At 39.4% G+C, this 14,317-nt stretch overlaps 1 protein-coding gene across 1 annotated transcript in view; it reads right to left on the bottom strand.

The window, feature by feature from the left end:
- Positions 1-3,515: 3,515 nt before the first annotated feature.
- LOC311067782 (neural-cadherin) overlaps positions 3,516-14,317 on the bottom strand; it is a 117,029-nt gene continuing 106,227 nt past the window's right edge. The window contains exons 26-33 of the mRNA XM_084089857.1: positions 14,038-14,161; positions 12,898-13,078; positions 12,072-12,238; positions 11,686-11,950; positions 11,004-11,184; positions 10,676-10,929; positions 9,514-9,671; positions 3,516-5,922 (exon numbers count right to left, since the gene is read on the bottom strand). Of these exons, the coding sequence (XP_083945983.1) occupies positions 5,455-5,922; positions 9,514-9,671; positions 10,676-10,929; positions 11,004-11,184; positions 11,686-11,950; positions 12,072-12,238; positions 12,898-13,078; positions 14,038-14,161 (1,798 nt within the window). The 3' untranslated portion in view covers positions 3,516-5,454. The remainder of the gene's footprint in view (positions 5,923-9,513; positions 9,672-10,675; positions 10,930-11,003; positions 11,185-11,685; positions 11,951-12,071; positions 12,239-12,897; positions 13,079-14,037; positions 14,162-14,317) is intronic.

The following is a 14,317-nucleotide window of genomic DNA, read 5'->3' as shown; positions in this document are numbered from 1 at the left end:
ATGATGGCTTGGAGAACTTTCAGACAGATGGAGCCAGCAAATAATAAAATAAAAAAGTAAAAATAATTATATATATATATATACACACACACACACACACACACACACACACACACACACACACATATATATACATATATATATATATATATATATATATATATATATATATACACATACATATAGTATATATACATATATATATATACTGTATATACACACACACACACATATATACAGTGAGGAAAATAAGTATTTGAACACCCTGCTATTTTGCAAGTTCTCACACTTGGAAATCATGGAGGGGTCTGAAATTGTCATCGTAGGTGCATGTCCACTGTGAGAGACATAATCTAAAAAAAAAAAATCCAGAAATCACAATATATGATTTTTTAACTATTTATTTGTATGATACAGCTGCAAATAAGTATTTGAACACCTGTCTATCAGCTAGAATTCTGACCCTCAAAGACCTGTTAGTCTGCCTTTAAAATGTCCACCTCCACTCCATTTATTATCCTAAATTAGATGCACCTGTTTGAGGTCGTTAGCTGCATAAAGACACCTGTCCACCCCATACAATCAGTAAGAATCCAACTACTAACATGGCCAAGACCAAAGAGCTGTCCAAAGACACTAGAGACAAAATTGTACACCTCCACAAGGCTGGAAAGGGCTACGGGGAAATTGCCAAGCAGCTTGGTGAAAAAAGGTCCACTGTTGGAGCAATCGTTAGAAAATGGAAGAAGCTAAACATGACTGTCAATCTCCCTCGTGGGGTCTCAATGATCCTAAGAAAGGTGAGAAATCAGCCCAGAACTACACGGGAGGAGCTGGTCAATGACCTGATAAGAGCTGGGACCACCGTTTCCAAGGTTACTGTTGGTAATACACTAAGACGTCATGGTTTGAAATCATGCATGGCACGGAAGGTTCCCCTGCTTAAACCAGCATGTCAAGGCCCGTCTTAAGTTTTCCAATGACCATTTGGATGATCCAGAGGAGTCATGGGAGGAAGTCATGTGGTCAGATGAGACCAAAATAGAACTTTTTGGTCATAATTCCACTAAACGTGTTTGGAGGAAGAAGAATGATGAGTACCATCCCAAGAACATCATCCCTACTGTGAAGCATGGGGGTGGTAGCATCATGCTTTGGGGGTGTTTTTCTGCACATGGGACAGGGCGACTGCACTGTATTAAGGAGAGGATGACCGGGGCCATGTATTGCGAGATTTTGGGGAACAACCTCCTTCCCTCAGTTAGAGCATTGAAGATGGGTCGAGGCTGGGTCTTCCAACATGACAATGACCCGAAGCACACAGCCAGGATAACCAAGGAGTGGCTCTGTAAGAAGCATATCAAGGTTCTGGCGTGGCCTAGCCAGTCTCCAGACCTAAACCCAATAGAGAATCTTTGGAGGGAGCTCAAACTCCGTGTTTCTCAGCGACAGCCCAGAAACCTGACTGATCTAGAGAAGATCTGTGTGGAGGAGTGGGCCAAAATCCCTCCTGCAGTGTGTGCAAACCTGGTGAAAAACTACAGGAAACGTTTGACCTCTGTAATTGCAAACAAAGGCTACTGTACCAAATATTAACATTGATTTTCTCAGGTGTTCAAATACTTATTTGCAGCTGTATCATACAAATAAATAGTTAAAAAATCATACATTGTGATTTCTGGATTTTTTTTTTTTAGATTATGTCTCTCACAGTGGACATGCACCTACGATGACAATTTCAGACCCCTCCATGATTTCTAAGTGGAAGAACTTGCAAAATAGCAGGGTGTTCAAATACTTATTTTCCTCACTGTATATATATATATATATATATATATATATATATATATACAAGAAGAATTTTATGAAGATGGTGACTCAAAGTCACCTTTAAAAAAATATATATAAACTCAGCAAAAAAAGAAACATCCCTTTTTTCGCCAAATAAGCTTTACAGATACTGGAAAGGGTTTAAACGATGTTTTTCATACTAGTTCACTGAATCATAAACAATTATTGCATTGCAGCTATAATGGACCAGATCTTAAGAAGACACTACAGTACAGGCAATAGACACAGAAGGTCACAGATCCAAAAACTCAGGACATTAAAGAGACCTTTCCACTGACTCTGAAAAACACGAGATGAAAGATGCCCAGGATCCCGGATCACCTGTGTGAACATGCCATAGTCCTGCAGGACTGCAGATGGGACCAGAGCAATGAACACCTGAGACAGTGCTACAGGGAGAACAGCTGATCATCCTTGCAGTGCCAAACCATGTGTATATGTCCACCCAGACGTGTCCAAGAACGCGCAAGTGCCTTAGTGGAAGAGTGGAGAGACATCTTACAGAAGAGCTGCAAATCTGCTGCAGTCCACCAGGAGGAGATGCACTAAAGCAACTGCTGGCCACACCTGCTACTTTTGATATTCAGTTTGTGTCTCAGTTGTTAAATCTTTTTATGTTCATACAAATATTTACACTTGTTAAGAAATTTGCAAAAAGCAGTTTAAAGTGAGAGGACGCTTTTTTGCCTCATGACACCCAGTATAGTGACTGCCAGATATGCGGTTGGTCTTGCATTCTTCAAGACCCCTGAAAGTGTCCTGTGGGATCTGGCACCAAAACATTAGCAGCAGATCCTTCATGTTCACGGTGGAGCAGACCCAGGGTTTCCCTGGACTCATCGGACCAGACAACCTTCTTCCACTGCTCAAAGGTCCAGTTCAGACGCCCATGTGCCCATGTAGGTGCTTTTACCAGTGGACGGGTCATCATGGGCACTATGATTGGTCTGTGTCTACGCAGTCCAATGTGCAGCAGTGGTCTGACACATTCCTCCCATAACCATCATTCAAATTTTGTGTGACTTGTGCCACAGTAGACCTACTGTTGCCTCGGACCAGACGGGACACCTTTGTTGCCCTTGTGCAGCAATGAGCCTTGTCACTGGTGTGTGGTTTGTCCCTCTTTAGGATCACTGTTGGTAAATTCTCAGCACTGCTGATCGGGAGTAACACACAAGCCTTGTCGTTTCAGAGATATTTTGACCCAGTCGCCTTGCCATAACAGTTAGGCCTTTGTCTAAGTTGCTCAGGTGTTTACTCCTGCCCATTTTTCATGCAACATGTTTTCTACAAAAAAATGATTGTTCGCTTACCATCTAATCTACCCAGATCTTGACATGTGAAATTGTTAGGAGATAATCAATGAAATTTGCTTCAGCTATTGAGAGGCCATAATGTTTAGGCTCAAATATTCGTGACAAAGTGGGGAAATTATATTATTGTGCCACAGGGAGGAAAACTGTCAAGGAACATAGGTGAGAACAGGCAGAAATGAATAGAGATTACAAGGCAACTGCAAATAATAAAGTAAAACCAATCAGCCTGTTATTACTGTAAGTCACCACAGGGTGGCAGTACAACAACACAAGAATATCACTGACATTGAGGCGTGAAATGTTGGATGGGGAAACTACAAGAGAAAATAACCACTCTCTCACAGTGTCTCAAGGAAAACATTTCATTTATTAAAATTCATATACAAAAAGGAAAAAGTTAAGTCCCTAGAAAAAGTATTTCTGTATGTACAATATTTACATGGTACAATGAGCAGCACTGGTCTGTGATGGGCTGAAAGGAACTATAAGCCATTGTGGCAATGACCTCATGCTCTTGTTAGATGGTTTACAGGAGGCATGAAGCGACGTTGCCTTGGCCACTGCCCTTTTATTGTAAAGGATCATGTGTGAGATTCAACTCAATTTATGTCTCTGTATAGGTTTTGCTGAGCATTTATTATAGGGCTAACCTAACTGATAAACCAATCTTATGGCTCATTGTTCTTACAAAATGCAGCCTGCACATTTTAGCAGACTAATATTTGTGTTTTCACAACAACAAAAATAGAACTATACGGATCCTTTGTAAGTATATTGCAATTGAAAATATTTATAAGCTTTTAGTGATTGTATCTGCGCTGCGTCTGGCCACATTTGAACTATTAAAACAGACTTTGACACAGTGGAGTCTCGACTCGGCTACTCAGTACACGATACATTCATCTGGTGTTATGACACAGACGATAGTGTCGCCACGTTTCAGCACACCAGCATCAGAAATGATTGGCATCACACACTACGTCTCTCATATGAAAAAGACAAAGACAGATCAAACCTACACAATGAATATTCATGGCAGAAAGCAGATTTATACCGCCACTGACCGAAAGTAATGTAACTTATGCACTCTGCGCGTGAGTGGATTTGTGATTCATTGGCACATCAGTCACATATGAAGTCTTTCTGTGTCTTCATGACCCTCTTTTGGCAAATTTATGTTTCAGAGTTAAAATTCAGAAGTGGGCGTCCATCAAAAGTGCAGCTGTGTCCATTAAAACAAGAGTGTTTTGGTCAAGTGCAGATTTTTGAACCGTAACCGTAACCCTGATCAGTAAAACTGCTGGGAATAATGCTGCGCTCCATTCAAAGGCGGATGTGGGATATATTTGGTTTCTATGACTTCTGACCAAATTTCTCTTTCTATTACTTTTCTAGTACTTCATGATAACTTTATTTTTAATTACAGTTAATTATAACCTTTTACTTATTATTCTAACTTTTTATTTTATTTTCCAGACATGAAAATGTTTAAAATTCTCCAGTACCATGAACTCTGTTCAAGTGAAGGTTTTGGGTCAGTAAGATTTTTTTTTTTTGAAAGAAATTAATACTTTTATTCAGCGAGAATGCATTAAATTGATTAAAAATGAACAGTACAGACTTTTCTAAAAAATATATAAAAAATGAACTTTCTTTTCATTAAAAAATCATGAAAACTAATCTTTGCCATCACAGGAATAAATCACATATTAAAATACGTTAAAATGTTAAAACAGTTATTTTAAATTGTAATAAAATTTCACAGTATTACTGTATTTTTAATCGAAAAAATGCAACCTTGGTGAGACTTCATTCAAAACCATTAAAAAATCTTACCGACCCTTAACTTTGAGCGGTGGTGTGTATTCACATTTTGGCGAAATCAAAGTTCTTCACAACCTTCTAAAGATGGAAATCTGAACGCAGAAATGGAACGCAGCATTAGTCACGTGTGTTCGCTACAATTCATCTTAGTTGTGACACGCTGGATGTGACCGTATATCATGTTCATCATGGTGAAGTCCTGATGATTCACTGGCTTTGTTCCCTATCAGAGCAAAAAATAAATACGGTACATTTAATATTTCACTCAATAAATAAAACAAATCAGTCCTCCAACCTCAGATGCTCCTCACCCTTAAAGCTGTGTGACTGCATCACAAATGAACAGAAACCATTTCTTAGGACTAGGTTTTTGTAGCGTTCAAACTGGAACCATATAAAGGCTATAAAACACTAACACAGAAACAAACGCTGGGCTTGAAGTGTTCGGGTCGTCCGATTACTGTCACTGTTCCTGGCTTTGGCTTTGCACCGTGTCCATGTATGGGACGGCCAGCTCGGGTCTGCGATAAAGCTCGCTCAGGCCTTGGAACTTGGAGCCCCAGTGCTGCAGGGAGTCGTAGCTGAAGCCCTCCTCTGAGATGGCGGACCCCAGAGAGCTGAGGCTGCCCACGCAAGAGCCCGTTCCCTCGATGCAGTACACGTGGTAGGTGTCCATGGGGAACGCCAGGCTGTCATTGTCGGCCTCCCAGATGATGCGCGACACGTAGCTCTTGAAGTCCATGGCGCAGTGACCGCCGCAGCTGGCGTTGTGGTGGTAGGGAAGGGTGGATCCGTTGGTGATGTTTCCACACGGGTGGACCTCCTCCTGAGAGCCCTGGGACGACTTGATGAGGGGGGCGGTGGTGCAGGAGGAGGACTGGGACAAGCTGGAACACAGCGGCCTCTTCAGCTCGGTGATGTCATAGGCATTCTGTTGGGCACATAGGCGACAGTTTTAATTCTGGAAAAACGCAATAGAATGACATTTGGCCAAAATCGAAACATAAGATGGTAAGATGTTACCATAACATGGTAAGATGTTATGTTTTTGCTCAATCAAAAAATTGTGAAATATTATTAGAATTTCAAATAACCGTTTTCTATTTTAATATATTTTATAATGTAATTAATTCCTGTGATGGAAAAGCATCATATCTCCAGTCTTCAGTGTCACATGATCCTTCAGAAATCATTCTAATATGATGATTTGCTGCTCAAGAAATATTTCTCATTATAATCAATGTTGAAAATGGTTGTGCTGTGTAAGATTCCTTGATGAATAGAAAGTTAAAAAGAACAGCATTTATTTGAAATACAATTTTTTTTTAACAATGTAAAAACCTTTACAAAGGCTTTTGATCAATTGAATGTGTCCTTGCTAAATAAAAGTATTATTATTTTTTTTTTTAAAGGGACTATGTGTAGCTTTTTAGGTATTTTATTATCTAAAATCAATATTTTTATTAATAAATATGCCCTCAATGGTGTACAAATACCTATGCCAATGATCAGACTAATCCTCGTAAACGAAGAATTTATTATCTTTATATACATGGGACGGGTAGGTCCACGGAGGCTTCCATGTAGTTCCGCCATCTTGAAAAACTATAATAGCAGAGAGGGACAAAAAGTACTAGGCCAACGCGTTTTCGTTCAGAACCAGCGTCACGTGACTGAAGCCAGCAGAAGCGGAGGAGCAGAGCAGTGAGAGGCGTTTGTCACTGGCTGCCCCGGCAAGTTTAAAAGGCTGCACTGTAGGGTTATTTATACACCGTTCATTCATACATATGCTGAGTCACAGGATAAGGGGCCCTATTTTAACGATCTGAAACGCAAGTGTCAAAGCGCAAAGCGCAAGTAACTTTGTGGGCGGGTCTTGGCGCTGTTGCTATTTTCCCAGCGGGATAAATGACTCTTGCGCCAGGCGCAAATCTAAAATGGGTTGGTCTGAAGTAGCTTCATTATTCATAGGTGTGGTTTGGGCGTAACGTGAAATAAACCAATCAGAGCGTCATCTCACATTCCCTTTAAGAGCAGACGCGCTTTGTTCTAAAGCGGATTCCTATTATAACGGCGGATTTGCCAGACGCGCGCCAGGAGCGGTTCACAGCCAAGGAGAGCAACGTTCTCGTCAGGGACGTTGGGGATGGAGAAACCCACCCAAATTAACTTCGATTAAAAAGGCGTATGATAATTTGGGTAAATGTGTAAGCTAGATGTATGCTTTTATAATAAATTATCTATCTATTATCTAATCTATCTATTATCTAATTATCTATTATCTATCATAATAATGTATGATTTGCAAAAATGAAAACTGCTGCTTCTGTGTAGATGAGAGAATCAAAGTGTATGCGCGTTGTGCACACGCTACATTGATTATGGCCAAGCATGCGCCCTTAAAATAGCATATGAATAACATGCGCAACGCGCCACTGACTTTAAACTATTTTTTCCTGGTTAGTGGCGCAATTGTTTTCTAAACCTGCAAAATAGCATGAAGGAACGTTTGTGCCGGAACACGCCTCCTTTTTTGCGCTGAACCGCCCAGGGAGCGCAAGTTCATTCCCTAGTTTAGCGACGTGCTTCTGTGGAGGGAAAAGCGCGCTTTGCGCGGGTGCAAAATAGGAATGATACATGCGTCGGTGTACAAAGTCAATTGCGCTGGGTGCAAGATAGGGCCCAAGGAGTCCTCGTCGTCGAAAAAGTCCAAAATAGACCGTAAAAGGAAACGTCACCGGAGATTACAAAAACAAGGGCTAATGTCGGGATAGCTAATGCAGGAGAAAGCTTTCAGAAGAGACGCTGAAGTTGCCTGCTTTCTTCTCGACAGGTAAGTCAGTGTTACGGTCTTAATTACAAGCTTTTTTTTTTCATTGCTTGGTTGTGTACTTTATTATATAGACAGTAGAACATTTATAGTTAAAAGTTAAACAGGCTCTTTGATGAATAGCAGCTATTGAGTAAAGTAACGTTAGAGAAGGCGCTGCCGCTGATGATGATGATATCAAACAATGTACGTACTTCAAAAAATATAACGAGTAAAGAAGGCATGTCCAAGAGCAGAATGTGTCTAAATATTATACAGAAAACATAGAGAAGAATGTATATGTTTAGTATAGAGCTTAAAAATATGGCTTGTTGGAAAATGTATAAAAATTTAAATAATACATTTATAAACATGTAAATGAATTAAATAAATAAATAAAATTCGGGAGAAAATTCATTAATAAGAAATAAAAAAGTTATAAATATTAAAAAGAAAAATAATACATTATACAAATAACATTGTTAATACTACTAATTACCATGTTTTTCACAGTCAGTAATTCATACTGTAGCATTCTTTTTTTCGTTGTTTCAAGTTTCAGTTTGTTTTAAATAACAAACCTGTTCACCCGAAGAAAAACTCAAAGTGCTATTATAAGACATCCTGTCATAGCTTTTTGGTACATAATGGCTACCGTAGATGCAACGCGCATTTGAAAAAGTGAGGCGCTGGAGAGCATAGATATCATATATAAACGCTAGATGTCTTATGGCGCAGTCACTTCCGGCATCACCGTTCGGCCATCTTGTCACAGTGAAGCTGTGAATTAAGGTGAATGATCAGCATGCACACAAATCCTCTTATCTCGCTGAAATCTTGACGGATTTACAAACGGTTTGGTTTCTTACAAACGTTATTAACGTGGGTGTAATTCCGAATGCTTGAACATGTATGTTATAATTATTCATATGTATGCAGTGTATGTATGCAGTGTCATAACTACATCTCTGACGTTTATAACAAACCAAACCGTTTGAAAATCGGTAGAAAATTGAGCAAGTTATGGTTATTTTAAAGTACATGCACCATTAAACGAGTGAGCGAGAACACTGTGGCAAGATGGCCGCCACGTGCGGACGTTGACCTCTATTGGCCAGCAGCGCGCACGAGACATCTAGCCTTTATATATGATATCTATGCTGGAGAGCATTATTCGTTTGAATGCAAAATACAAGTTCACCACTAGATGGGAGAAATTCCTACACACAGTCCCTTTAAGTCTTACTGACCCAAAAATTTTAACGGTAGTGTATATAAACAGGTACCTTTTCTCATGCATCTCATTGTTCATTTCTAGAGCCACAACGCTCAATGTCATTTAAACAAGCAAGATAACATTTTATTGTAGAATACACACACACACATATATACATATATATATATATATATATATATATATATATATATATATATATATATAAATAAATAACAGTATGCAGTATGTATACTGTGTGAATTTTCTGTATGTAACAACATTTAACATCTCATTATTTAAATGGACTGTCAGTTAAGACTTGAAATGCAAAATAAGGGTATTTTATTTGGCAGATGGAACTGGATGCCACTCCCTAACTAAACCATTTTAAAGGATGCCATTGCAGTGTTGATGCTGATAGAGGTCATTCCCCTGACCTGAGTTTAACTGAAAGTAAATCAATACCTCCCCCCGGCTGGCCTGTGTTAATGGAATACCTGGTCCTGCTCTCCTCCTCCCTCCTCGTTGTAGTTGAGGATGTTCTCCCGGATGTCCTCCCAGCTCTCGTGCTCCGCTGGGATGTGGTACACACCTCGCTTGCGGAACTTATTCCGACTGCCCTTCTGATTCCATACGGTCACTGCCACGAGCACGGCTGCAGAGGGAAGAGAGAGAGATTAAAACAAGAATGATGTATACAGTTATTATATATTAAATATATATTATATATGATATTATTTAAAATACAGAATAACAGATATAACAGAAAACAGTATTTTTTCTGTTTTATATTGTAATATTATTTCATAATATAACTGTTTTACTGTACTTTTGATCAAATAAACACAGACATGGTGAGCAAAAGAGATGTCTTTCAAAAGCATTAAAAAAAGTACCGAACCCAAACTTTGGAATGATAGTGTAATTTAATATGAAACATTTCAAATCAATAAATTATATTTCAATGATGTCATTCACAGATTTAAATTAGAGGCAGAGCACGTTATCACATTTTGACGAAAGATTGTTTTCTTTTGAAAAATGTGCACCTAATTTAAATCAATCTCAATAAGACTAAAAATGTTTATTGAACTAAACAGGGTTAGTTTTGATTTCATGTTGACTTCTAAGTGCAAAAGTTTGACTGCAGGCTTCAGCTCTCACCAGCTCATGCCATCTAGCCAGTTCACGGAAGGTAAGACTCCTCTTTTCAATTAAAGGCAGATCAATCTGAAAATAACCCACCATTTTCTGCCAAATTTCTTTTAAGCCCAACCAATCCCATCACATTTTTGCCTCAGTTGATGAGTGATTTCTTCCTGCCTGCATGCGGTAATGCTTTAAAAAAAAAAAGGATTTGTGTGTGTGCTTGCGATTTGTCTGATGGGGTGTCAGAGCTGGCAGAGAGGCCTGGAGGGCACTGCCAGCCTGTCACGTCATTGTTGTACCTGTCTGAGGCGCACACACACACACACACACACACATGCCTGGCCTGCCTCATAATTTTTACCCCTGTTTGTTTGCTCTCTATTGTCAGCATTCTTAATATGCTGACACAAACTGAGTGGGTCGCATCATGGTTCCACAATGATAACGGACACTTCACCGCAACACATTATGACAATATATGGGTGTGTGTGAAGATATCCTGACAGTTACCGAAAAAGACGAGCAGACACATGCTGATGGCTAGGATGGAGCTCGGACTGAGCGGGGCAAGACGAAGGGCTTTGATTTGGCCGATCTCACACCACTGGCCCCTGAAGCCCTCTGGACAGCGGCACTGGTAGCTGTTGGTGGAGTGAGCCAGGCAGGAGCCACCGTTACGACATGTGGTGGGGCCGCAGGGGGAGGGGGCGCAATGCAAAAGACCTGTGACCTCATCCACCACTGCAACCTGATTGGCTGGACACCTGGAGAGAGAGAGTGGACGATGAAATAAAGAAAGAGGAGTTTGACAGTTTAAAGCGCGTGAGAGAGTGTTCACCTGCACTCGTGTTTCCTCCACAGGTCTGTGCAGAACAGTGGACTCAGGCAGGGTTTGGCACTGCAGGCGTCAGAGTGGCAGCCGGGCACGACTCCATGCCGCTCCAGTACAGTACTGAACTCTGTGCCCTGACCATCCAGTGGCAGAGAGTGACCGTTCAGCCTTACATCACGCATACAGCCTGTACGGTAAAAAACAAGGCGTAACTTAGTCACTGTAACTTGTTTTAACACAGCTACATTTTATATTTGTTACTATTAATTTTAAGTATTTATATATATAGGTGCACTTTTTTTTTTTAATAGGCAATATAACGGTTCTCTTGGACTATATAATGACTGTAATTTTGAATTGGGGTCCTGTTTGCCTTTAGATTGCAATTATGATTGCATGACTGAATTATCTCACTCATTACACAGTTACTGACCAAATAAATAGTTTAGACTACCTTTCGAAAGTGTGGGGTCAGTAAAATTTCTTTTATGAGTTTTAAGACTGACCAATCAGAATCAAGCATTCCAGAAAGTAGTCAAGTATAAAGCTTTAATTATAAAAAGCATGAATGATAAAAACATCTGAAGAAGGAAACAAGTTCATTCTCATCAGAGATAAACAAAGCAATATAGAGAAATGCATTGGTTTGAATTACAGCAATGAGGAAGAAAGGGAAGAGAAAACCCACCCTGAAAGTCTCCCTGTGTGTTTGGAGTGGCGCTGTTTCCCAGAAACACACTGGAGGGGTGAACTACTATTTCCTTCTTCTGACCCAGGACCCCCGTGACCTCTCGTGAACCCCCGCCCTGCTCCAGTCGCAGGGTAAATATGTTGTCATGGCGATGAAGGCTGACCAAGACCCACTGGCCGTGGTTCACACGCTGGCCTGTTAGTTTGAGATGGTGAGTGCCATCCCCAAGGTTAGCGCGAACAGTGAGGTACCCATCTACTATCTGAGAGACAAAAAGATGACACAGCGTAACAGTTTTAAGACACTCACCCCAAAAAGTATTCGGACACTTAAGGGATGCTTTTATTGCATTAGATGTTACTGCATTGGTGTGTATCACTCACCTCCAGGATAATGAACTCATTGGTGTCCCGTGAAGACATGCTGAGCAGACTGCCCATGGAGGAGCGTGTTCTCAGCAGGAGGTGAGCTTGGGTCCTGCGTGGACTTCCTAACCCTCTCATCTGGTACCTCAACACACTGTCCTTCTCAAATGACCACTCAGGAAGTGCTATAACGTACACAAACCATAGTAGAAATCAGAAAGATATTTGATGTTTAATATGGAGCTAATTTTGGGGTCAGTAAGATTTTTTTTATTCAACAAGGATTAATTAAAATGACATTAAAGACATTTATAATGTTACAAAATATTTATTTTTCAAATAAATTTCCAGTATCCTGGAAACAAAATGTATCATGGTTTCTACAAAAATATTAAGCAGCACAACTGTTTTTAACATTGATGATAATAATAATAAATGTTTCTTGAGAAGCAAATCAACATATTAAAATGATTTCTGAAGGATCATGTGACACTGAAGACTGGTGTAATGATGTTGAAAATTCAGCTTTGACATCACAGGAATAAATTAAATTTAAAATATATTAAAATAGAAAAGAGTTATTTTAAATTGTAATAATGTTTCACAATATTACTGTTTTTACTGTATTTTTGATCAAATAAATGCAGCCTTGGTGATTAATGGTGAGCACTAGGGACTTCTTTCAAAAACATAAAAAAACATAAAAGGATTTTAGGCCAATGAAATGTCTTGCTGCACATTACTTTATATGAGTGTGGTATTATTGTATTATTATTGTGGTATATGATAACAGTCACTGTCATCAAATATAGCCCATGAAGTGATACATATTGTGTTGGCTTGCCTTTGTCACACTTGTGCCCGCTGTATCCAGGCTGGCAATCACAGCTGAAGGAGCCCCATTCCCCCAAGCATTTCCCATGAACCCCACAGGAGGGTCCTCCAGCAGTCAGACACACACCATCCGTTAGGGCACATCCTGGTGCACTGTTCTCACTCTCTGCTGGACTGCTGAGGTCGTACACCTGAAAGAAATAAGACGCGCAAACACAGAAAGGCCTGAGTCAGCACAATGCTGAACCTCATTGATCCGTATCGACTCGCTGTCAGAAAGTGGCTCAGGTGAACGTCTGTTCCGACCAGACAAAAGATTGTGGATTGGAACCCGAAACACATTCTGTCAGAATTTCAGCCAAAATTTTTTTAACACTGACAGAATACAAATATACTCATGTTTTGTGAATGAAGCTTTATGTTTTAATGAGTATAATGAATTTCTGTGCTAATTTACATACAGTGGTGCATATGTGACAAAAAGTGCATTTTACAAATGATTTGCAGCAGAATTCATATTGTTTGTTTTATGAATGAAGGCCAACTGTCAATAATAGAGAAAACATTCCGGAATCATTTTTAAAATAGAAATATCTACACTGTTCTAATTTACAAATTATCCATCCAAATAGTATTGGTGCTAATAATATGCTGAAAATAGAAAGCCAAGCATGCCCAAATGTTTTTTTTGGAGTGTGCATTTCTGCGTGAGTTTTTGGGTAGTATTTCCCACAGTCACTTGATTAATGAAAGAAAAGGAGTTTGTAATAATTCATTTTTAACTTTTTCACTTGAGGAAAAATGCAGATGAATGTGAGGATGACCCTTCCACAGTAGTTAAGAAGGCAACTCATTTTAAATATGAATGTATTTTAAGGTAATGATTTTTCTTACAATGGCAATTGCAAACACTGCATAACTATGTACTTTCCCATTTCCAGTGAAGTACAAACATTTATTTAAAACATTTGCATAGTGCAAGTATGCAAACTAGGATGCAATCTTTTTTTTAGTTGTTTTGTTAATATTATATTAATGTTTTGTTATATTTTGCTTCAGCCAAGACTCCAGAAAGCTAAGCTATACATACTATACTGTACTATAAGCAAAGCGGCATCTAGAAAAATAATCACATTTACAGTAGTTTTACCTGACTGTCCACCACAAGGTTCCTCATACATCCCACAAATCCTTTGTAATTGGGGTGTAATTTACGGGGTGAGTGTGTCTCTTTAACCCCACCCAACTGGAGAGGCTGGTAGATGTCCAAAAGCCTGAAGAGAAAATGTGCATTTAGTTTACATCAAAACCAGGAACCATGATTTGGACCTTGCTATCGCTAGACAGAGGCAGCTGGTATTCTAGAGAGCATTTTATTTGACAAATATTTGTATATTCCTGAGTGAAAGATAAGTTAACATTATTTTTGG

The sequence above is a fragment of the Abramis brama genome, assembly GCF_963993115.1.
Source record: "Abramis brama genome assembly, chromosome: 17".
Taxonomy (NCBI): Eukaryota; Metazoa; Chordata; class Actinopteri; order Cypriniformes; family Leuciscidae; genus Abramis; species Abramis brama.
This window is presented reverse-complemented; position numbering and strand designations above follow the sequence as displayed.